The 24,041-nt window shown below is 49.1% G+C and overlaps 1 protein-coding gene across 1 annotated transcript; it reads right to left on the bottom strand.

The window, feature by feature from the left end:
• Positions 1 to 7,655: 7,655 nt before the first annotated feature.
• PGM1 (phosphoglucomutase 1) lies at positions 7,656 to 23,481 on the bottom strand. Its single transcript, XM_008944777.1, has 11 exons — positions 23,141 to 23,481; positions 18,728 to 18,890; positions 18,303 to 18,449; positions 17,015 to 17,140; positions 16,109 to 16,299; positions 15,338 to 15,492; positions 14,272 to 14,387; positions 10,997 to 11,132; positions 9,672 to 9,855; positions 8,479 to 8,613; positions 7,656 to 7,752 (listed from the first exon to the last, which is right to left on the bottom strand). Exons 1-11 carry the CDS (start codon positions 23,396 to 23,398, stop codon positions 7,663 to 7,665), a joined length of 1,701 nt encoding a protein of 566 aa, XP_008943025.1. The 5' UTR covers positions 23,399 to 23,481; the 3' UTR covers positions 7,656 to 7,662.
• Between the last annotated feature and the right edge of the window lie 560 nt (positions 23,482 to 24,041).

Here is a 24,041-nt window from a genome sequence, read left to right as displayed (position 1 = left end):
CCCAGGGAAGCTGTGGATGCTCCACCCCTGGAGGTGGTCAAGGCCAGTCTGGATGAGGCTTGGAGCAACCTGATCTAGTGGGAGGTGTCCCTGCCCATGGCAGAGGGGTTGGAACTGGATGATCTTGAAGGTCCCTTCCAACCCAAACCTTTCTATGATTCTAAGCTAACATTTCAGCTGCCACAAACCAAACAATTTTATCAGGAGGACACTTAAAGCTAAAAACCAGTAAGCATGGGATACACTGATCTCTCAGAACTGGTAGGAGCTCATGTACTCCTGAGAAAGGCAACTGGGGCCTAACTGGGCCACATCCATTTTAACATTCTAATATACTCTGTTTTAGCTAATTACATACTAATGACACTTAGTATGTAATGACACTTAGTATGTAATGACACTGTGACACTTACATACTAATTAACTTCTTCAGCCTAAGCTGCAGAGAACTGATGCCTTCATTTTGCTGTGTAAACGGCGACGCTTCACCCTGAGAGTTGGAGCGATCTGGGACTAGAGGGGACCACCATTTAAAGATGTATTTTTTGCTTTTAGATATATTTTCTTTGCCATCCAAGTGGTCAGGTTCTGAAGCGGTTTGAATTCCTTACAAAGGGAGAAACACCTCTGAACTGCTGCTGAGCCAAATGAAACCCCAGCATTGTTTAAAAATCACTCCTTTCATTCTGTGCCACGGATGGTAGGAGCCGAGCATCTGATTACTGCCCTCCTAAAATGTCTTCTTTGAGGCTGACTCTAATTACAGAGTATTTTAATGCTTTTATCTTTGGGCCACACTGGAGCAGGACAGATTTGTAGTCTCTGCTTTGTCCAGTTTTGCACAGTCAGAAGGAAGAAACAGAGAAAACTTTCTCTCCTTCCCCTCTTTCTGGACGAGTGTGTAGCATTAGCACAGCCAAAACCAGACAGCTCAGTGACCTGAGCAGGAAAATGCTCATAGAATAATAGAATCACTGGATCGTTTTGGTTGTTAAGAACCTTTAAAATCATCAGGTCTAACTGTTCCCCCAGCACTGCCAGGTCCCCACTGCCCCGTGTCCCTCACACCACATCTCCACGGCTTGGAAACCCCTCCAGGGGTGTGGACTCCACCGCTGCCCTGGGCAGCCTGGCACAGCCCTGGGCAACCCTTGCAGGGAAGAAATTTTTCCAAATATCCAATCTAACCTTATAGACATAGTTGCCTTAAAAATCCCTTAAACTCAGGGAAGCCTCTCCTTTCTGCTGCCTTGATGCCGAGCTGGCTGGATTACGACCCTGCCTCGGATCGAGCCATCCCACAGCTCTCAGCACCTCTCGGAGATAAAAGCTGTTTCTCATTTCAACAGCAGCTGTCTCCAGCACTTTAACCCGTGTTTATCAGATTCATTCTGCAGAACTGGATTCTGCCCCACCTTGCTCGTGGCTCCTACTGGCAGTCCAAGCCTGGCTGCTGCCAGGAACAGCCGCTGAAGTCATCCTTCATGGAAGTGCTGGAGCTGATCGTTTCTGAAGGTCTCTCGGCCTCGCCATGGGAGGTTAATGGCATTGTGAAGGGACACACATGACTGGGAATTTCTTGCCAGAAACAACACAAGCACTCTGCTTGTGAACTTCCTAAACTCCTCCGCTCCCCTCCAGCTCCCCCCGTCTCCCAGGAGCGGTGGATAAACACGGAGTCAGATGATTCAAAGCTTCTTTGCCCATTTATTCCCTCTATAACTTACCTTTTTTTCACCTCCCTTTCTGCCAGGGATGTGAGGAGGTTCCCTGGGAACTGACAGAGTGGAGGGACGGGACTGCAGATGGACAGATCCATCCTTCCCGCTGCAGCTTTGGCTCCTCTCACACGCTGTTACACAAGCCTGGATGAGTTTCAGATCTGGACTGTCGCTCCTCGCCAAGACTCCTCTTCCTAATTAAAACTTAATTTGTTCCCTGTAATCAAGCTCTATGTGAGTACAGATGAGCGTTTAGCTATGGAAGTAAATGCAAGCTTAGAGAATAAACGTGCAGGCGGGATGCTGTGAGCAGCAGGTTCTGGCATCTAGGCAGTATATAAAGCCACTGCCCCCCATGGGGAACAGGGCCGTTATCTCTGTTAATTCTCACTTGTAATCACAACCTGTGAAAACAAAGGCAGTAAAACCAAAGCTGTCACTGGTTTGAAGCTTTTATCCCCTCCAGTCTCCACGTACACCATCCCACCTCCAGCGCAGTGCCAGCTCCTGAGCCCATCTCGTTCTTGCCTCGCTTCTCTGACACTGCTCCGTGGCCCCAGCCTGGCCCAGCTCCTCACTGGTCCCAGTTCATGGTTTCTGAGATCTTCCCAAAGCCTCAAAGAGCTGGGGAGTGTGAGGGAACACTAAGGGAAGGGCAAGAAGAAGCTCTTCTGATGGCAGAGAAAGTGCACAGAGACACCGGGACATGCTGGTGGCCCCACGTGCCTGGACAGCGTGTGAAAACATTGAAGGGAAAAAAATGAGAATTGGTTTATTTGATTTGCTAATTGGTTTGTTTCATTTGCAGCCACTTCCCCCACCTCAGCCTGGGCACAGCTGTCAGTGCTGGGATGGAAGCACGCTGAGTAACACACACTCTTCACAGCAAAGCTGAGGCAATGGAATTTTTAAAATGGCAACTGGAAATTTTGCCCCAAACTCTGCACGCTGAAGATCTGGGGATTAGAGTTTGGATTTATCACACGGCAATACCACACAACAAAAACCACTGTGCATCATTTTCCTGAACTGTTTTAGGCAGTCTCAAAGCAGCCTTTGGTTTATCAGGCTGGGGTTCAGCTTTGTGCCAGTACCTACGCTTGGGGGATTGCACTAAGGGAATAGCTTGGCCGCCTGTGCACTCACCAAGGACTTCAATCTGGTGAATGAACCCGATTATAGATGAAATCACCCCAAAGTGAGCTGTGGCAAGACCCCAGGTCCATCACAGACTGCTCCAAGCCCCTTTACCAGAGCTGTCACCTGGAGAGGAACAGCCCTTCTTCTGCAGATAGAAGCAGCAGAACCTACAGAAAGATTTCAGAGCTTTTCAGCCTCTAGCAGAAGGGTTCAGCCCTTGGTGTGCGTGCTCACTGCCACCAGTAAGTAAAGCCATCGCCCCGTGCGCTGGGAGTCACCCTGGCCACTGCTGCCTGCTCACTTGACTTCTGGCAGCAGTACCTCTTGCCAGCCCCCCCGGAATGGGAGGAGAACTCCCCAGGAGGCAGGTCGGTGGCTGGGCTGAGTCCCGTGCCATGCACGGCTTTTGTCACCGAGCTCTTGTGATGTATTTTCATTTTTGTGCAGTGGAAACTGGATGCAGAAATCAGATATCACATGATGTAAACTCAGGGTAGAGATTACAGCGCGTGTGACTAGTGAGACATCTGGATCTAATTGGGCTCCTCCGGGACAGGAGTCTATAGCTTTAGTCTGAAGAGAAGCAAAGCAAGAGCAGGAGTCATTTTTCATGCAGAGGTCCATCTGCACAGGGAGGCTGAGCCTCTGCAAACCCCTCCGTTGCCACGTCTTGGGCACACGCAGCGTGGTCAGTATCCCAAGCTGTCCCCCTGGCCCTTGCAAGGCTCCAAATCCCCTGAGGTGAACGGGCAAGGGTGGCACCAGCACAAATTTCATCACGGGGAAGGGTACTGAGGGAGGGGAACAGCTTGGGCTCCCCTTTGCCGCACCGGTAGGTACAGTGGGAAGGAAGAGCTGGAGGAGCTGTAGCTGAGATGAAGGTGTGAGGGCACAGGAAGCTTTGCATCTCATCTGGGGGACACTGAATAAGTTGGGGGCCACAGGAGAGGAGCGCTGTGTGCTGCCAGTGAGCTGGGAGCACCACTATGGGCACCAGAGCTGTTTGTAACACACAGATCTCGACTGGAAAGCGTTCACGCTTCCTTTCGAAGGAACTCAGAGCTGACCTGCTTTAAAAGAGGCCAACCAGAAACTACGGGGTCACTTGTTCATGCAAGGCTTAAAAGGCAAATTAGAGCAGCCAAATTGTTCTTCCCCCACTAATCCCAGCTTGGTGTTCTGCAGCTGGTGGTGAGGGAAGCCCCCGAGCCCCAGCCCGCCGGGGGAGCGCTGGGCTCGCAGGCACCGGCCTGTGGCCCAGAAAACAGCTCTCCCAAAGCCAGGCACAAGCTTTCCCGGGGTGGTGCCACCCCCCCAGCCCACCCCCCACTCGCACCCCCAGTGCTGAGCTGCTTGCAGAGCGCAGCCTGCGGGTCCTGCTGCACACAGGAGCTCAGCAGAGCCTGGCGCTGGGCAGCAGCGGGTCCTGCCTCGGCCGTTAGCCATTCCTAACAACTCTGCTTTCCTCTTCTCCCTCAGGCTGGGCTCAATCATTTCACCGAGCAGCTATTCGGGTGCTACCACGATTTACAACATATATTACTTGTGATTCTCACTGGTTTTTATCCTCACATCTAACTGAAGCTCTATGGTGCAAATGTAAATCCTTCTTCTGCCTCTTAGCTTATTTTATCATCGCCACTTTACGTTGTGTTTTCGAGTTGGTTATTAGCTGACTGAGAGAGCAAACGGTTCCGTGCCATATGTGTCCCTGCAGAAGAAGCTGTCAAGTAGATTTAGTCTTGGTCTTTCAAGTCCTCGGAAGAAAGGAGACTCCCTGGATTAATTTGGAAGCTTCCTTGCTGACTGCATCTGCCCTTTCCGGGCCGAACGGAAATCCTTCGCCACAGCCCCCAGCACCCCAAAGATTTTCTCCACTAAAACAATTACAGAGCTCCTCTGTGGACTCAAAAGGGAAGAGCGACTCGGCTCCACGCCACAGAGCAGCAGCAAAGAGAAGGTGTTTTTAGCACAGCCCAGCTCTGAGTGCTCTCAGGGAACAAGGGCTCCTAGTAGAGGACTGCAGTCAATGTTTGCCAGTAAAAATGTTGGAAAAAAAAAATCAGGAAGAGGGTTTCACAGCAATGATTTGCTTGAAGAGGAGAAGGGGGAGATGGAGGCCCATGCTCACACGCGTGAGCTGGGTCAGGGAGAGGGGAGGGAGCAGAGCTCTGACAAGAGGGGTGAGAGCAGTAGGGTTTGGCCCCATGGCCCTGGTGCTTCTCTGCTACAAGTGCCACGGTGGCTGAAATGCCCCGTGAGACAGCGCACAAAGGGGACGTGGGGTTTACAAGTGAGAGGCTCCAGTTTTCATTGCCAGCCACGCGTCTTTTTATGCCAGAGGAGATCCAGCGGAACACACAGCTCACGCCACCAGTGTGCCTGGATGGCTCCCTTCCACTTCCCTCCCCCTTCCTCTCACAGAAGTACGGGCTGGGCCATAGTTAACTTCCCTTTGCCAGATCTAACATGCAGCTCAGGTTCGGTTTCGGTGACGGCTGGTGGCCACTCAGCACTTCCAGCACGTGGACTTTAGAGACCGACCTTCAGCACCTGCTTCTTGTGAGGAGCCCCCCAGCACGTGCTGGCATGGAAACTCTTGTCCCTCTCCACGCACAGGGGTGTTTGGTTTTGGTTTTTCCTTTTTGCTTGGAGTGGGAGAAACCCATAGGCCCTTGCTGCTATTTGGGACTGTGAACAGGAATCCTTGCTGCTCTACCTGAGCACAAGCGTTGCTTCCTCAGACAGAACCATCATCCCAGAATCATCATAGATTTTTGGTTTTTAACATGCCCCACAGCAAAGCAGCCCCACCAGCAAGACTGCTGAAGCAGACTGAGCAGAGAAGTCTGTCAGAAGACACCTCAGCTCTGCAAGGAGAGGAGATAAAGAGCCTCTTGTCAGCACATCTGCATCTGCCTCAGAAGTGGTCCTGGCAGCTCCTGGTTGGGCTGAGGGTGGGAAGTTTCATGATTCCTGGAAAACAGCTGTTCCCTCAGGCCTGCCCAGGGACCCAGCTGGAATTTCATGGGCAGTGCCTCCACTGCCAGCCCCAGCCAGGGCAGTGGGTGAGATGGGGTGTGAGTGTTGCAGAGAGGGGAGAGCTTCTTCTGCCCCTCCACCCTGCCCTACTCAGGCCACCTCTGGAGTTGTTTGGTCCAGTTTTGGGTTCCCCAGTTCAAGAGAGACAAGGAGCTACTAGAGAGAGTCCAGCAGAGGCTGTGGAGATGCTGAGGGGCTGGAGCATCTCTGTGCCAGGCCAGGCTGAGAGCCCTGGGGCTGCTGAGCTGGAGAAGAGAAGCCTCAGAGGGGATCTGAGCAGTGCTGAGCAAGAGCTAAAGGGCCCCCAGGGGGCAGGAGGCTGGGGCCAGACTCTGCTCAGTGGTGCCCAGGGACAGGACAAGGGGCAACGGGCACCAGCTGGAACCCAGGAGGTGCCACCTGAGCAGGAGGAGAAACTTCTTTGGGGTGAGGGTGCAGAGCCTGGAGCAGCTGCCCAGAGAGGCTGTGGAGTCTCCTGCTCTGGAGAGATCCCAAACCCCCCTGGGCACCATCCTGGGCACCCTGCTGTGGGTGAGCTGCTGGAGCAGGAGGTTGGACGAGATGATCTCCAGAGGTCCCTTCCAGCCCCACCCTGCTGGGATTCTGGGATTCTCTGATCTGTGTGACAAAGAAAAGCAAACCAGAAGGGGAAAGCCATCTAAGGTCATTCCCACTGAAGTGACTATTTTTATTAACATAGCTTAAGCTGTAACAGCCTTGAGATGGAGGGAGTAAACCAGTGGGGTCTTGTGAATCTACCTGGGGATACTTTCCAGAGTGTCCCTCGTTGCTGGAGGGTGTCACCTCCATGGATGAGGGGCACTGAGTCAGTGGCATGAGCAGGTCTGGTTCTCTCCAGGGCAATGTCAGCTGGCCGGGCTGGGAGGAGGAACACAGCTCTGCTCTGAGGGGATCGATTCCAGGAAAGGGGCAGGAAGGTACAGCTGCAGGATGCTAACATCCAACAGCTACCACCATGTCCAAAATGACCCTCTTTGTGCCCTTGGATAAGACACTGCACATTAATGCCTATAAATCTGATTAGTCCAAGGATCTTACTGTCCACATACAACCAAAAGAGCTCAACAAAACAATCCTTCCTTCTTCAGAATGAAGCCTGCCACGACGTAAGAAAACAAAAGAGCACTGACCAGTGATGATAGCCCATATCACTTTAATATCCTGCAATGCTGGTTACTGCTCATTTCTGCGTGGAGGGTGTGTTGTGTTGTCTTGTGGTTTTTTTTTCTTATACAGAAGGCAACTGGAGATCAATTTATATTGTTTGGTTTTGAAAGGGGAAAATCCTCAGCCTTAGTACACAGCCATTGCTTACAGAGACTTTGCCTTTAGAAGGCTCTGGGTTAACAACGGTGAAGTATTTGCGCTTCTTTTCCAGGAAAGTTTCCAAGATGGAAAAAAAGCCTCTGTATTATTGAAGAATTTAGTCCCTTTGTTATTTCTAGAGCCTTTTGCTTAAGAAAAAAAAGCAAAAAATACATATGCTAACCCAAAAGGCTGTGCTAACGAGCACCATACACCAATTGCCAGCAGTGCTGCGTGACGCGGAAAAGCAGCCCAGCGATGTGCACCCAGAGTGCTGACAGGGGCTGGGGTTTATTCTCTACCCTCACCAGTTCAATAGTGTTCTTAAATACAGAGATAAAATCAGTATTCCTCTTTGATTGGACAAGGAAAGGGGAGCCAGGCTGAATTCCTTCACTCCATGTGCACTCCAGCACAGGCTCTGACCAAACCTTTATGTTATGACGGTCGGACCCGAGCGGCCGGTTCGTTCGTGGAGCTGTGAAAGTTTCAGTGCAATAGAAATGAGAGGTGCCAACATGACCTGCAGGAAGGAGAGAGATGGCTCAGAGTGGCAGAGCAGAGCAGTGCAGGCAGTCCACGTTGCACCACCAGCACAGGGCAGTTCAATCCTAAGTTGAGTTTGTGCCTCTCGGAACGCAAGGGTTTTTTTTTCAAGTCTTTTTGTCAGTAACAGCATGGTAAGTTATGCAGAAAGAGCTCCAGGGCTTTTTGCTGGGGAATATAAAATGAGGATTCTTTTCCTCAGGTGACTACAAGAGAGGCCAGCAGGGTTTTTAAATGATGCTGTAAAGCACGTCTATGAAACGTAGTGCAGAACAGGTCAGTGCCATTCTGTACACAGCCACATCCTTTTACCTCTGTTTATCTGTTTTAAACATGTATTTCCCAAATTCTGTGCAGGAACAAGCTCATTTTATCCCTACTGATGCAACATTTCAACTAGAAGGTCAGGTCACGACTGAAACTGTGTCTGACCACACATGCAACCAGCCACAGATGTGACACAAACAGGAGAACTCACAGGTGACTGCAGGAGCAGCTGTGGGGGATTCTCAGTATCTAACACTTGTTCCACACCGAGCTTTCTCTTTTTAATAGATCTATTTATAGTGGGATGAAAGGTGCCGAAGCCCTCGCTTCCAAAATCCCACCTCCACACGGCTCTAAGCAAAGCAGCTAAGCCAGGATTTAAGCTTTTTAGGCAGGCTGGGAGCCAGCAGTGCCGTGGCTGAGGTGTGAGGCTTACCTGGGGGTCTTGCTGTATCTTCTGGGCATCCTTCTCATAGCTGTCGATGTAGAGCCGCACGGTGGCTCCAGCACTGCCAGTGCCACTGAGTCTGAAGATGATGCGAGAGCCGTCAGAGAAGATGAGCCTCAAGCCCTGGTTGGAAGGAAGAGGAGAAGAGCCTCTCAGCTACATACCTCTTGGGTATCTAAGGTACTTTCCCTGAGAACCAGCACGGCTATGCCTGACCTGCGTGACCCCTGAACTCCTCTTCTTTAGGCAGCCACAGACAGCTCCTGCGTTATCCTCTCCCCACTGCTGTCCCTCCTAACCCGCTCTGAGAACTTGTCAGAGCTCCTGAGCATGAAGCACGTTGCTGCTATAAGGCCCCTCACCCTGGTGCTTGCTTGGAAACAAGAGCCAGGGACTGATTCAGTCAGGCACAGTTCTTCCAAGAAAATGGGACGAAAAGAAAATGCTCCTGTCACCCCAGAGGCAAGGCAACCATTCCTGCAGGATCTCCCCATCACTCCTTCCTGCTTGCAATGCTTCCACGTTACGCTGTCAAACCAATCCATCTCCAGGACATTTTTATTTCCATAATCTCTGGTGACAGGTTGCTCGTCTCACATGCATCTAATACCCCCGTGACTCCTGGAGCCTGGAACTCGATCCCCTGGCACAGCCACTCTGCTCTGCCCTGCCCCTGCCCTCTCAGGGATGACCACACCAGGAGAACCATCAGCTCAGGGACAAAGGCAGTGAGGGAGGACTCGCCTGCAGCAACCTGGGGTCTAGTGCTCGAGACAAGATGATACCTTAACAGGAGGGTTTGTGCCTCATGCCCCAGTGGGATTCAACCTTTCGTTCACCAAAAATGTTCCTCAGCTGCTGACCTATCGGCTAAAACATCTCCCTCAACTCAGCTCAGTCACTCCTTTCCCTCTGGGGTGGCCATAGAGCAGCTCAGCTTCCTCTCCAGGCCCTGCTGGGGCTGGAGCAGCCTCCAGACCATCCCCTCTCCAAGGCTGCAGTTTCCCCTCACACAGGGTGGGATTGCACCAGCAAACACAGGGCAGAATAAATTTTCCAAGGGACAAATGCAACATTTGACTTTAAAGCAGGTGCAAACACAATGGAGAAAGATTAATCCTAAAATACACAACCTAACACCCCTCTGAGGCCACGTCCAGCCCAGGCGAGGCTCTGCCCACCTGATTTCTGGAGACACTTCCATCCACGGGATCGTTGTACTCAAAATTATCAGCTTTCTCAACTGTGTAGACTTTGTCACCACTTGACAGCTGCTTCCCCACAAAGGAGCGGTCGAACATCACAGCCTCTAAATCCTTCATCATTTTGTTAGCTGCATCTGCATCCACCTCTTCGTAGTCATACCTGCAACCAGTCACCACAAAAGAAAGGTGAGGAAGGGGAGGACTGCGTAGCTTGCTAGGCAGACATACCTCCCGTGCAAGAGACTGCCCTTTTACTCTAGATTTTGGCATTTTTTTCCACAGGTTGAAGTGCCTCAGATGTGTGCTGACTTTGTGGTGTGTGTGGTGGAAGTGGTGAAATAAAGGAAAAAAAAAAAAGGAAAAGGCAAGTCCAGTTTGAGACAGAATTTTGATGTCGGTCTTCTGAACTCAAAGATTTCTGTGTTCCACCTCTGCTTATGAGCAGGTTGGTTTTTACTCCTTTCCTTTTCATCTTCAATGTCTGCTGCAGTTTAAATGAAAGTATTCTGGGAGTGGACAGAAACTCAGCTAGGTGAATTGTAAAATCACAAGGTGTTTTTGGTTGGCAGGGACCTTTTGGTCATCTAGTCCAACCCTGACTATAAATAATGGCCTTGGAGCTGGGCATCCCTTCAGTAAGACATTGCCATCACTGAAGAGATTACAAATTAACTTGTGATTTGTGGTCTCAAGAAACACACTGTTCCAATGACAAAAAAAGACTATTGAAAGAAAAAAATCTCCATTGAAAGGAAAAAAGATATCTTGCATATATAAAATGTGCAGACTTTTATACTTATCAGATCTATGTTTAGAATAGCCAGTCCTAAACTAGACATCATGAAAGGTTAAGGATTCACTGGGTTGGTTTTTTTTGTTTCTTTGGGTTTTGTTTGTTTGTTTGTTTGTTTGTTGGTTGGTTGGTTGGTTGGTTGGTTGGGGTTTTTTTTGGTTTTTTTTGTTTTTTTAACCCAGATACAGAATCATAGAATCATTTTGGTTGGAAGAGACCTTTAAGATCATCGAGTCTAACTGTCCCTCAGTTCTGCCAGGTCCCCACTGACCCATGTCCCTCACACCACATCTCCACAGCTTGGAAACCCCTCCAGGGATGTTGCCTACTGCAGCAAACTGCTTGGGGAGTTTGAAATCACTGCAACAGGAGAGCAGCAGCAAGTGGAAGGAGGCTGGAACAGCCCTGCAGCAGCACACGCTGGTCCCATCAGTGCTTGGGGCTCTGACCTTGGAGGGTCACACACAGGACAGAGCCAAGTGTGAGGTGCTGGGAGTGCTCTTCCCACCTGGTGAAGAAGTTCCTGCCGTATTTCTGCCAGTGATCCTTCATGATGTCCTCCACGCTCTGCTTGCGGGTGGCTAGGATGGACAGCCAAGCCAGGACAGCCCACAGCCCGTCCTTCTCACGGATGTGGTCGGAGCCTGCAGGGAGCCACAGCAGAAACACATTTCCCACCTCCTTTCATGCAAGAGTCTGTGCTACAGCCCTACCTTGTCTTCCCTCCTCCGTCCAACTGGCAGCTGTACAAACTCACAAATGGAAGGCATTCCACGAGCTCCATCCCTGCTGTATTGTTAAAACGGTTCAAGATATCATCTGCTTCTAGCTACAGCCCAAATAAAACAGTCGGCCCCTTTTAACACGCACACACACAAACTCATTGTTCACAGATCCTTAATTCTGTTCCCAAGGAAGTAATGGGGAATGCACAGTAAAAAGGTCATCATCAAAACCCAAAAAGGCAAATGCAAAGGAACAGCTCAGGAAGGACTAACATCAACCTCTTCAAGCAGCTGTCACGTACCTCCTGCCAAATCAGCGTGCTCTGATCAGCACATATTCTGGCTGAGCACCAAGAAAAATGTCAGCCTTCGCTGAGGAAGCCAAGCCCTAACGACTCCAGAACCACGCTGTGAAGGAGAGCAGAGCAGCTTGGGGGATGGCAAACGGCAGCACAAGGAGGGACTTGGCTCACGTGTGGAGACGAGTCGGGCGCCTGCTCTGCCCCGTGCATGCCCAAAAGGCTCTGGAAGGCTGTGGAGGGCCCTGGTTTGGTTAGAAGAGGGCTCCTCCAAAGCAAGCACTGCTCAGGGAGCAGGAGGCCGTCAGAGGCCAGCTCAGCCTGGCCCTGGGAACACACTGGATGGGCTGAGGGCGGCGTGGCGGGGATTGCACAGCACCCAGGTCCTTGGGAAACCTGAGAGGGGGTTGCAACTGAGAGAGCATCCTGACCAATACCTAAATTAAACGAGGGATCAAATGGCAGCCTGGGATACATCCAACCCAGGCTCCAGGCTTGCGAGTTCGGCGTCGTGCCCCACAGATGCACAACTGTGAAGTTTTATCCTTTGAGCTCTGGAGAACCCCCCAACAGGTATGAATGAAATCCAAAGGAGGCAGGGTATGCCTGCTAACGTGGAGAGCGCTCCAGAGCTGCCATTTTACCCGCTCCAGAAGTGCCAGAGTGGGCAATCATCTGGGGAAGAGGCTGGGGGCTGGGGCACAGGTCACGTGGCGCTTCACACAAATCCCACCATTGTGGACACGGCGATAAATTCTCCTCACGGCCCTTTACGGGGGAGAGAGCTGTACAGAGGTGATGGAGAGGAATGCTAAAGAAACAGAAGTCCCATGTGATGTATCAACTTATTGCTGGAATAAAATACCCAAGAAAGCAAGCAGGAATTCTGTCATGTCGCATTACTCTAATTGCTCCCGGACTCCAGTCCCACCGGGTCACAGTTTGTTTCAATTTTTACTGCGTCTATTTGGCTGCTCCTTCACCTCTCTCCCTTTCAGCACTCACATTTTGTCCAGCCCCAAACAGCTCCTCATTAACTTACTATCAAACAATCTCCCTCGCCCCTTTTTGTTCCTTAAAGTGCATTTGCCAGAGGGATAAACCCCCTTTGCATTGCGGGGGGAGTCCAACACTCCCAGGCCCTTTCTTAACCTGTCCCCCACAAAATGCTTCAGTCCCTGACGTGATGCTGCATGGACAAAATCTCAAATCTCTCTCTCAGCCCCTGCTGCAAATGGAATCAGTCACTTTTATTTCTAATGCAGAGTCACTTACCTACTGGGGGATGGAAAGAAACTATGAGCTCACTGCTCATACAATAAAAGATGGAAACAATTTTAGAGAGCTGCTCATTAGAGACCATCTCCTATCAGCAGCTCCATGAATCATTTGCTGCTTTTTGTTTTTATTTATTTACTGAAATGCTGGTGCCCTCTCAAATAGCCAAGGTCCAGAACATAAACTTAAAGCATGCTGAAGTCATTCAGGGCAAGATTCCAAAATCTTTCTTTACTCATAATTTATCTCAAGATTTCTTTACAGTGATATGACATTTTCTGAAATTTCCCTTTCCTTCTAACCTGAAGCCAAATCCCATGTATCAGAGTAGCATCCAACTGTGAAAATATTGCCACTGAAGACTTCTTCAGCCCCACAGCAAACCTGAGTCTGCAATGCCATTTCCTCAGCTACAGAAAAGATGGAGAAATCCTTTCACATCAAGTTGTGCACCCTAGATCTGCAAAGCACCTACTTTCAGACATTTGGAGATTTAAGGCCATCCCTGCTCTGACACACACAGAGCCTAAAATGTTCTTCTGAAATATGGGACGGTGGAATGAAAACACACAAGGTTTGAGCCTGAAATCATCGAACTTAAATTCCCTCAAGACCCTGTGCCTTCCACATCCTACCAGCTGCCCCTGGGCTTCAGAGCTCTTCAGAGCACAGGGCAAAGTAAGAGAATTTAGACCAGATAGAACTCAGTCTTTGTGCACAAGTGAGGTGCTGACTCCTGCACGCAGGGAAGGTCCCGTTTCCACAGTCAGGACATTAAAACCATGTGGTAGATGCCACAGGAGAGCTCAGAAACTGCTGAGGCCTCCTGGGAACACTGTTTTGAACACACTGCTCTGATGCAGAGTGAAATCTGCTCACTTCAACTTCCCTGCACAAATAATAGTTTTGTGTCACGTGCACACTCCTAGTAAATTCCTTAAGATGTTCACTTTGTTTCTCAGTAACCTAATAACTTGCTCAGACTGTTCAAAGGCAAGTGTTAATTTAAACTTTATAAATCATACCTTGTTTTTAGAACAGGAAAATGAGGGCCCTATTAAGCTCAGAGATTTAATAGTGACCTGAAACCTTCCCTAATAAAACTGCATGCTCCAAACCATATTTCTTTCCAGAAATGAAAACATTTAGAAGGCTTTCCTGGCCACCAAGAGCTGAAAAATACATTTAACACTGCACTTAATCCCCATAGACTCAATGACCGGGCTAGTAAAGAGGCCCTTAAACTTCCTGCATATCTACATATGCCTTCCTAAATAACCAAAAGAAGAAGTAGCTCTTGCCTGACAAAACTTTTAGCATTGTGCTCATTTCCACCAGTGATTCTTACAAAATTTTTCATTTTATTATTGTAGAAGCATTAACAGCTACACATGAAGGATAAACCCCGAGCTACCCAGCACAATAAAGAACTAAAAGGAGGCATAACACCATCACTGGGGAAATCAAGAAGGCTGACTTACCAGTACCAAAACTCTCCTCTCCACACAGAGACAGTTTGTTTGCATCCATCAAGTTTCCAAAGAACTTCCAGCCCGTTGGAGTTTCGTACAAAGCTATTTTTGTAGCGTGGGCCACCCTTCAAAGGCAAGAAGGTGAAGCCACGTCACAGCTGGACCTTTAGTGCTCCCACGTCAAATACTGCAGCAGGAGCTTCAGTTGCTATCAAGCATCTTTTTGGGGGCAAGACTGAAGGCAGGTGATGCTGCTGGTTTGGTTTCTTAGAGGGGACAATTCCTTGTACAGCAATCCTCTATTTTATCCTGGTGTAAGGTTTGGCAAACGAGTGGGATGTGCAACTGAATAACAGATATAAACACATAGCTCTTCTAAAGTGATTTTAAGCTGTAGATCTCAAAGCATTCAACAAAGAAAGTGTTACTATAGAATCATAGGAAGTCATGATACACAGTCAGTGACTCGAGGGAGACAAAAGCATGTCCACCACTTAGTGTCTTCTGTTGCTTTTACTCCTTGCAGAAGTCCAGGAGTGCAGCCCCTCAAGGCCCAACACACCGATTTATATTCTCTTAATGCATCTTACAAAGTTAAGGAAATGATGTGGTTTTCTCTCACAGGGATTTGATTCCTAAAAATCCTAAAGACTGTTATTCATAGAATCATAGAATGCCTGGGCTGGAAGGGACCTCCAAAGGTCATCTAGTCCAACCCCCCACCACAAGCAGGGACATCTCCAACTAGATCAAGCTGCTCAGAGCTTCATCCAGCCTGATCTTGAATGTGACCAGGGATGGGGCCTCCACCACCTATCAGCTTTAAAAGAAAAAAAAAGGGTGGGAAGGATCATTTGTTTGGGCTTATCTGTAGAGAAGAGAAAGAGCCAGGAGCAGAGCCCAGCTCCATGAACAGGCCTGAATTCATTAAACCTCCCTGCCTCCCCTGGCAGGCAGCCCGGGCACGGCTTCACCCCTCGGGCAGACCACGCACCCGCCCCCCACCACAAAAAAGGGACGGTCCCTCTCCCTGGCAGGGTCCCCCCCTTCCCCAGCGTGCAGAGGCAGACAGTACCTGTCGAGGGCCCCGCTGGTGGGCATGCTGCGGGCAAAGCCACGGACTCCAGTCTGCTGGAAATAGGGGATGCTGAAAATGTTGGCGGCGATAACGGCGACGGAGTCGGAGGGGTTGACGAAGAAGCCGTGCTTGCCCAGGATCATGTTCCGGTCCTGGGGAGGACAGGACAGCAACAGCCCTCAGCCCTGCTGGGCACCAGAAGGCTGCAATGGCAGCAGCTGTTCTGCTTGCCAGGAGCAGCCTATAAACCCCACAACTCACAGGGGATTTTGACTGCACTGAAATAAATATGGAGCTTTCCAAAAGCTAAACAGCAACACCTGTAGAGAATTTCACCTTCCTGCTAAGCTGCCACAGGCTTTAAAGCTACTTAAATACAGTTTGGACTCCATTATTAACACAGTAGCCAGCTATTGCCATGATGGCAACCTGCAGCAAGTGGTTTGCTTCTATTTGCAATTACAGAAGGGTGAGGAAGAAAAAAGGTCTTTGCCTTTGTCCTCCTCTGTTTGAAAGCAGCTGAGCAGTCATAGGATCATGGAATCATTTAGGTTGGAAGAGATCTTTCAGGTCATCAAGTCCAACCATTCCCCCAGCACTGCCAGGTCCCCACTGACCCATGTCCCTCAGCACCACATCTCCACAGCTTGGAAACCCCTCCATGACTCTACCACTGGTCCAGGTCTTGGAATCTCTTTTGTGGAAGGCATTATTCCTCCTGTCCAAACTAAACCTCCCCTGGTGCAACTTGAGGCCATTTCCTCTTACCCCATCTCCATCAAAGGCAGCTCCAAAGTCATACTCTCCTGTCTTCATGGTCTGAACCAGGTCAGCAGCATAGGTTAAGTTGGGATCAGGATGGTGGCCACCAAAATCCTCTAGTGGGGTGCAGTTCACAGCTGAATTTGCTGGGGCTCCGAGCTCCTCACACAGGATCTTTTTTACGTAAGGGCCCACAACTGTCACAGCAAAACAGGGAGAGGAAAGGAGTCAGCTCTGCCCTCAGGACCCCACTGTAAAGGGCTTGGGCACCAAGGTATCAGCACCACAGCCCCATAGCAGAGAACAAAACCCATGTGTCCAGCAGTACAATGGGATTTACTGCTCTCAGACACTTACAATGGAGACAATAAAAAAATAAGTGAGCATAGGAATGGGAATGGTCTGGAGACAAGAGAAATAAGATGTTAAGAAAGCCAGAGCACTCCTGAAAATATCTACTAAAAGAGACTCATAAGCTTGGCTTACATATTAAACTATATAAAACAGTCTAATGGTCCCATTTGCATACTCCAGTATCTATGGGCAGATCTTTCCCTAACTGCTGTGACTTCCATGGGGCAATGACTGATGTAAAGTCTGATGGGGCAGCTCTGGGCACAGCATTGGCACTAATCTCCTGTCTCTGATGTGTGGACTGGCATTTGTGAGGCATACAGCACCCCTCCCCAAACCCCAAATATTTCCCAAGTCCAAACAGCTGACAAAAATAACCAAACAGTGTAAAAACAAAAAGTTGCCTGCAAAGAGAAAAATGTAACATGCTGCAAAGCAAGAAACAAATTTGCAAGCGATAGATATAAGTTCCAGATAAAAATTTTCCCTCTGAAGTAGGTGCCAAAGCCCTGGGGACACCTGCCCCCTGCCAGTGCCCCAGACCAAGCCCAGCCATACCTCCATGCATAGCATCTATGCGAATCTTGAGGTGGTTTTTCCCTGAAAGTAGCTCCTTTAGTGCATTGAAGTCAAAGATGTTCCTCAGCATATTCGCATAAGCTTCCACTGAGTCCACAATTTCCACTGGAAGAAAAATTAGAGACCAGCTCTGAAATCTTTGTAGAAAAGGAATTTTGCTCCTCGTGGAACTTCACTGACAGTCCTCAGTGCAAAGGGTCAGGGCTCAGCAAGGAGCCGTTCAACAGCCTAGAGAATCACTTTATAAAGACAACAATAATGGTCCTAGATTGAGAATTTAATTACAGGCTGTCACAGTTAACTGGGTTACAGACCAAACAGACCAACAAAATCTTTAAGACAAATGCTGTTCCCAGGTATGGCTCCCTGGGTTTCTTTTGAGAGGGCTCAGTCCCACTCTGCTTACCCAGGGAGTGGGATTAAAGGGAAAAAAAAGTACAGCTATATTAAAATAAATTAAAATAAAATACATTTTAAATATATTTAAATAACAGATCTCAGATTTCCACCAAAGTCAATGGAAACTGTGCATGTCATAGTCTGAAAAAGTGGCACCTTTGCCAACTAACAAGCAGTATAAAGACAGAGCTATGAAAACCCCAATCACAAAGTTCCCACTACACAGAAATGGGGACTGAGACAAATACCAACTTTTATGATCTTTTAATCTATTCTTTTTTTAATAATAAGCACAAGACAGCAGGAGATGGTAAAAAAATATTTGCAGTAAGTGGTTTTCAAGTCTTTTCTTTATGCATTTTCATATTTCTCTGCTGAGTGACAAAAGTCACATGTGCAGTGTAATGGTTTTCCCACTCCCAGAGACAGCTTATGTGTGTGAAACCATGAGGGAAAACATCAGTTCCAAAAAGTAAACACTAACACTGTGATTTTTAATCAGGAAAATGCACTTTGACTGCAGAGTCATCTGGTTTGCAAGTCCATATTACTAGCAGCCTTACAGACCAAACAGAGAAGTTTGATGGATCAGATTTACGTACTGCAATACAACCTTTTGTAGGGCACAGTCATTGGGATAATTAAAGGATCTACACAAGGCAAGATGCAGGCCACAAAAAAAGAAAAAGCCAGGATGCCAAGGTGATCAGGAACAATGTCCTTGCTTGGCTCATCCAAGAGATAAGGAGAGGTTAGATTGGCCACCTCTGTCCTCAGAAACACCAAATATCTTCATGCCTCTTCATGGCAGGTCCAAAATAACTCCACCTGGGAGGAAACTCTTCCTAGAAGAAGAACAGTAGTTTACCTGTAAATGGTTTAAATTTGTTCTCCAAGTCAAACTGCTGTTTCCCAATGGTGCTCAGGTCCACCTGGAGATCTGGGCAGATGGCATACTCTTCAATTTTCTTGCTGATTTGGAAAATTTTGTCCGTGATACCTTCAGGAGCAGGACCTACAAGATAAAACAGGCAAGGGGGAAGACATTAAAGAATCAGACTCCAAGAGAAGTGCACATCAGAAGTCAAGCACAAGACGTGGGGCAGGGAATACCTCCCCTGGAGAGGAATATCGGGGTATGAGGGGTGCAGATCAATCACTTTCTTTGTGGAGGGAAACCCACTGCTCAGGGCACTGAATCTCTGAGATATTAAGAGAGTTAAATTAGGTTCCTCGACACAAGAAACAGCCAAACAGGAATGAAGCAGATCAACAGGAACCAAGCAACCTTACCTCCATTGGCAATGTTGAACTTAATGCCAAAGTCCCCGTTGGGCCCCCCGGGGTTGTGGCTGGCTGTCAGAATGATGCCACCAATGGCTTTGATCTTCCTGATGATGCAGGACACGGCTGGGGTGGAGAGGATCCCGTTCTGCCCGATGACCAAGCGGCCGATCTGAAAAGGAAGGAGCAAAACAAACCACTGTGAGTCCCAAACCCTAAAAGGAGCCAGAAGTGCCAAAACCCCACACGCTGGTGACAGGTAGATCAGAGGAGTTCTGCTGGCAGAGGTGTTGCTTCTCTGCAAGCAAACAGCCTGTTCCTGGGATGCTGCTGAAGCTCTCTGCTGTGCACAGAGAGGGTCAGCATCTGACCCGGGCAGGCTGGAGAGCTGGGTGGAGGGGAACCTCGTGAAGCTCAACAACAGCAAGTGTTAGGTCCTGCACCTGGAGAGGAGTAACCCCCTGCACCAGGACAGGTTCAGGGCTGACCTGCTGGGAAGCAGCTCCACAGAGAAGGACCTGGGAGTGCTGGGGAACAACACGTAAACCATGACCCAGCCGTGTGCTCTTGTAGCCAAGAAGGCCAATGGTCTCCTGGGGCGCATGGAGAAGAGTATGGCCAACAGGTCAAAGGAGGTTTTCCTCCCCTCCTCCCCCTCTACTCTGCCCTAGTCAGGCCACTTACGGAATACTGGGACCACTGCTGGGCTTCCCAGTGAGAGAAACAAAGAACTACTGGAGAGAGACCAGCAGAGGTGACCAAGATGCTGAGGGGCTGGAGCATCTCTGTGCCAGGCCAGGCTGAGAGCCCTGGGGCTGCTGAGCTGCAGAAGAGAAGCCTCAGAGGGGATCTGATCAGTGCTGAGCAAGAGCTAAAGGGCCCCCGGGGGCAAGAGGCTGGGGCCAGACTCTGGTCAGTGGTGCCCCGGGACAGGACAAGGGGCAACGGGCACCAACTGGGACCCAGGAGGTGCCACCTGAGCAGGAGGAGAAACTTCTTTGGGGTGAGGGTGGCCGAGCCTGGAGCAGCTGCCCAGAGAGGCTGTGGAGTCTCCTGCTCTGGAGAGATCCCAAACCCACCTGGACACCATCCTGGGCACCCTGCTGGGGGTGAGCTGCTGGAGCAGGGGGTTGGACGAGATGATCTCCAGAGGTCCCTTCCAACCCCCACCATGCCACCTTCCACCCCCAACAGAGTGACCCCACTCTGTTGTGATGTTTTAGCATTTTCTGTTGTGAACACTGCAGCTGAACTAGAAATGGCAGCTGAGCTTTCCAGAGGCCTCCACACAACCACCCTCCCCAAAAAAACACAATAACCCCTTTGGGTACGGTCTGGAACTTTCCTTTCAAAAGACACAATAGGACTGAGAGAAGCCAAAACAAAACAAAAATCAAACATCATCACTACTCTCATGGGACCAGCTGCAGATTGTCTTACTCACAGTGGGTAACACACCTCCTTCCCAAAAATTTAGCAGTATCACCAAGATGAAATCCAGGCCAGTGTGCTAAGCAATACAAGGTAACCAGGATCTGATTGCTGGAGCTCATGCAATAACAGAAGATGAATATTTTTCTGGAAGAACACACTCCTTACCACAGCCTCCAGATGAAGTGACAGAGATGAAGAAAACACCCCAGACTACTCTCCATCAGCCGAGAAGATTAGACAGAGAAAGGAGGAGGAGTTTCATTCAGACCCAAGATGAGCCAGGGAACAAAAGGCAGCGTTCCCAGCCTGCAAGTCCCCGTCGGTGCTAAGCCCAGGGCACTGGATGGCTGTGATTCCTCTCCCGTGGCACTGCCTGGTGCTAAGCCCCAGCTTCACTGCCCATGGGTCAGGACGTGCCACAGCTGCCACAGAGCAGCTGGGTGAGCCTGGCACTGCTAACAGAGCTGCACCTCCAGCAACCAACGGGCAGAAGTGTGAAAGAGCAGCTCAGAAAGCCAAGGGGAATGCCCTCCTTTCAGCTGGCCACAGGAGATCACATTGCAGCCCTCACAGTGCCCACCTCCCACGCTGGTCACACTCATCTGAAGTAGCCCAAACCACGTGGGTTTTGCTTTTTGCCCCACTCTCAGTCCAAGCCAGCACACCTTATCTTGTGTTTTATTCCAGCCTCCAAGTCTTGCTCCTTCAGAATGAATGCAGTCTCCAGGAAGATTCTCTCTAAAATGTCACCTTGTGTGTCCCAGCCTCCCTGGGAGAGCCACGTTAGCTGGGGTGCCTCTCTGCATTAGTGCTCTGACAGGTCTTACATGCAGCTCAGTCACAGAATGTTTGGGGTTGGAAAGGACCTTAAAGATCATCGAGTTCCAACTCCCCTGCCATGGGCAGGGACACCTCCCACTAGACCAGGTTGCTCAGGGCCCCATCCAAGCTGCCCTTGGACACCTCCAGTGATGGAGCATCCACAGCTTCCCTGGGCAACCTGGGCCAGGGTCTCATCACCCTCCCAGTGAAAAATTTCTTCCTAATATCTAGTCTAAATCAAACCTCTTTCAGTTTAAAACTGTCACCCCTCACCCTATTACTACACTCCCTGACAAAGAGTCCCTCTCCAGTTTTCCTTTAAGGACTGGAAGGTCACCATAAGGTCACCCTGGAGCCTTTGAGGTCCTCCTTGGCTTTCCGAGGCTTTTAGCTGTCACTCCCCACCTATCCACTGACAAATCCCTTGTGGGAGCCACTAGAAATGTCTGATCAGCCTAGCAGCATGCTGTGCCATTTACAATTATCATTCTCTGCAGTTTCTTACGAGAAAAATCTAAGGATGTCACAATGCAGAAATAACTCTCACAGAATGCTCAGAACAGACCCTTTCACAAAGAGATCCCCTTGAGCAGTGATTTTGGGTTGCAGCATTTCATGGAATCACACAAACACTCTGGTTGGAAGAGACCTGCTTCCAGTCTTCCTTCTGTAGAAGAGATGCATCACAAGATGCACCAATTCTACATAAAAAAAATCCTATCTATAAATAGGGATGCTTCTATTTATACAAGTCAGGTGAAGTGGGCAAACTGGTCATCTCCTTTAACCAAATAATCATTTAAAATACACCACGTGATGCTACTGACATAGTGAACGTGGAGATTCTGCTGCTCCCACATTTGTAGCACTATCAGAACCTGTCTCCATCACACATCAACAGAGATTTGTGCATGCCCCAAACACTTTACACACACCCTGCTCCTGGGATTTTATATCTGACAACATCCCTGGACTGATTTCTGTCCTGCAGAGCACAATGCTGAGTCACAGGTATTTGCTAGACTGTACAAAAACAAATCAATGAGATGTATCAAAACCAGCAGCAAAACTATTTTAGCCAGATTTTAGCCAGACATACTGGAAAGAAATGCCTGAGAGGAGTCTCAGTGGGTAAAGATCAGTCTGATCCCACCTTTACCAGCAAAAAATCTGTCCTAGCATCAAGCAGTCCGAGCAGCAGGCCTGGCTCTTCGTGCACATTTTCCAGCAATCCTGCTCAGCCCACACGCTGATATTCATTTGCAATGCCAAAGGATTTTCTTTTCCCCCAAGATGGAAAATATGTTGATTTTTTTTTTTTTTTAAATAAAAAAAATTCTCTCCCCCTATTCTCCCATTCACTACTAATTACCCTGTTGGGACCAGTTTTTCTGTCAAACAAATTTCTAAGAGGCAGGTCTCTCAGCATAAAGCTTACCCTGCACTAAGAGATCCAGGACAGACAGCAGTCTTTTCTTCTTAAAAAGCAGAAGGAGACAAAGACAAACCCCCAGTGCCCAAGAGTCTTGCAGTGCCCAAACCATGCTCTCCTGCCAACAGACAAACCTCCTGTTCTGCTCCCAAAACACAGATTTCCAGCACAAGCAGAGATTGCTGCAAAGGTTGCCACTCACTTGCTAACTCTCATTTCAGTTTTCAAAGGCTCACAGAGTGCTTAGCACACAGCCACAACTTAGACCTGTTGAAAAAACAACTTTTTGAATTTTCACTTGCTGAGCAGCTCAGGTGGATGCTGAAAGAGCCTCTGCCAAGCTCAACTGAACAGGGAGCTGTGGCTCCACCAGTTACCTTGTCCCTGAACGGTATCAGGGGTCTATGATCTGATGGAGAGACTATCAAATCCACAGGTGCCAAGAGCTCAGGGCATGTCAAAACACACAACAAGAACACACAGTAACCCAGCAGTATTTATTTGCTTTGCTGCATGTGTATTCCCACATACTTTTATCCAACTGCATCACTCAAAAGCAAAAGAAAATGGTAATTTCTGTACTACCAAAGTGAGTTTTCCATTAAAAAGTTAACTATTAGCAGTTGAATAAAGAATCTGGGGAAATTAAACCTCCTAGTGACTAATTTATTATGGTTTTCTGCATTTATCAGCTACACAACTATAGGAATTTAAGTCATTTAACATTTACCAACCCCATTGGCAGCAGCCATTTGGACTATCAGTTCCACTGCAGACTTATTAAAGTATCTCCCATCACCTCCAACGACCATAGAAGATCCCTGTCGATCTCTTAGGTCTATGGAAAAAAATATGCTCTGGATAAAATTCTGCAAATAGTTCATCTTGGATTCAAAATAAAAAGTCTTCTTCCGTAATCCACTGGTTCCTGGTTTCTGGTCATGGTAAGGAGCTGTTGGCATGGTCACCAGAGGCAGAGGAGCGTTTTCCATGTTCTTTTTTCACACAAATGCATCTAAAAAGTCAATTACGCCAAAATACAAAAATCAACCTTGACACCAGCAATGGCCCATCTGTTAGAAGTTCAGCAAAGTCGTCGAGAGCCCAAAAATAGCTCCTTGAACCTTGAGCTGAATGTGGTTTCTGTAACTGAAGACGTTTTCTTGCACTTGCGGCGCAGGATCAATGTCACGGAGAACACGCGATTCCACGCTCACCGAAACGGCTGGGAAAAGGGGATTTTTGTCTTCTTCACCATCTTCTCCCCGGGCAGAGCTCCCTGGCGTGTTCTGCTGCCAGGCAGGGGCCCGGGGACAGCGGGGCGGGCGGTGGGAGGGCAGGAGCAACAGGAGCTGGGCTTTTTTGCCAGCCCAGCAGATCTGCGCAGCAGCTCCAGGCCGCCGGCACGCCGGGCCCCCGGGAGCTGGGCTGCCCTGGGAGCGGGCATGGCAGAGCTCTGCCCCAGCTATTTTGCAAAGTCTGGGGAGTTAAAGGTCACTCTTAAAATGGAAGGCAACAGATCTGTTACCCTACGGTTATGAGTCCTGCTCTGACAAGCCGAGCTCCCCATGGGTTCCCTCTCAAGCACAGGGATGTGATCCACGATGAATAGTGGGTCGACCTTTCTTTGACTAA

Source organism: Merops nubicus, unplaced genomic scaffold, assembly GCF_000691845.1.
Source record: "Merops nubicus isolate BGI_N331 unplaced genomic scaffold, ASM69184v1 scaffold14367, whole genome shotgun sequence".
Lineage (NCBI taxonomy): Eukaryota > Metazoa > Chordata > Aves > Coraciiformes > Meropidae > Merops > Merops nubicus.
Note: the sequence above shows the minus strand (reverse complement) of the source record. Positions and strands in the feature narration are given on the sequence as shown.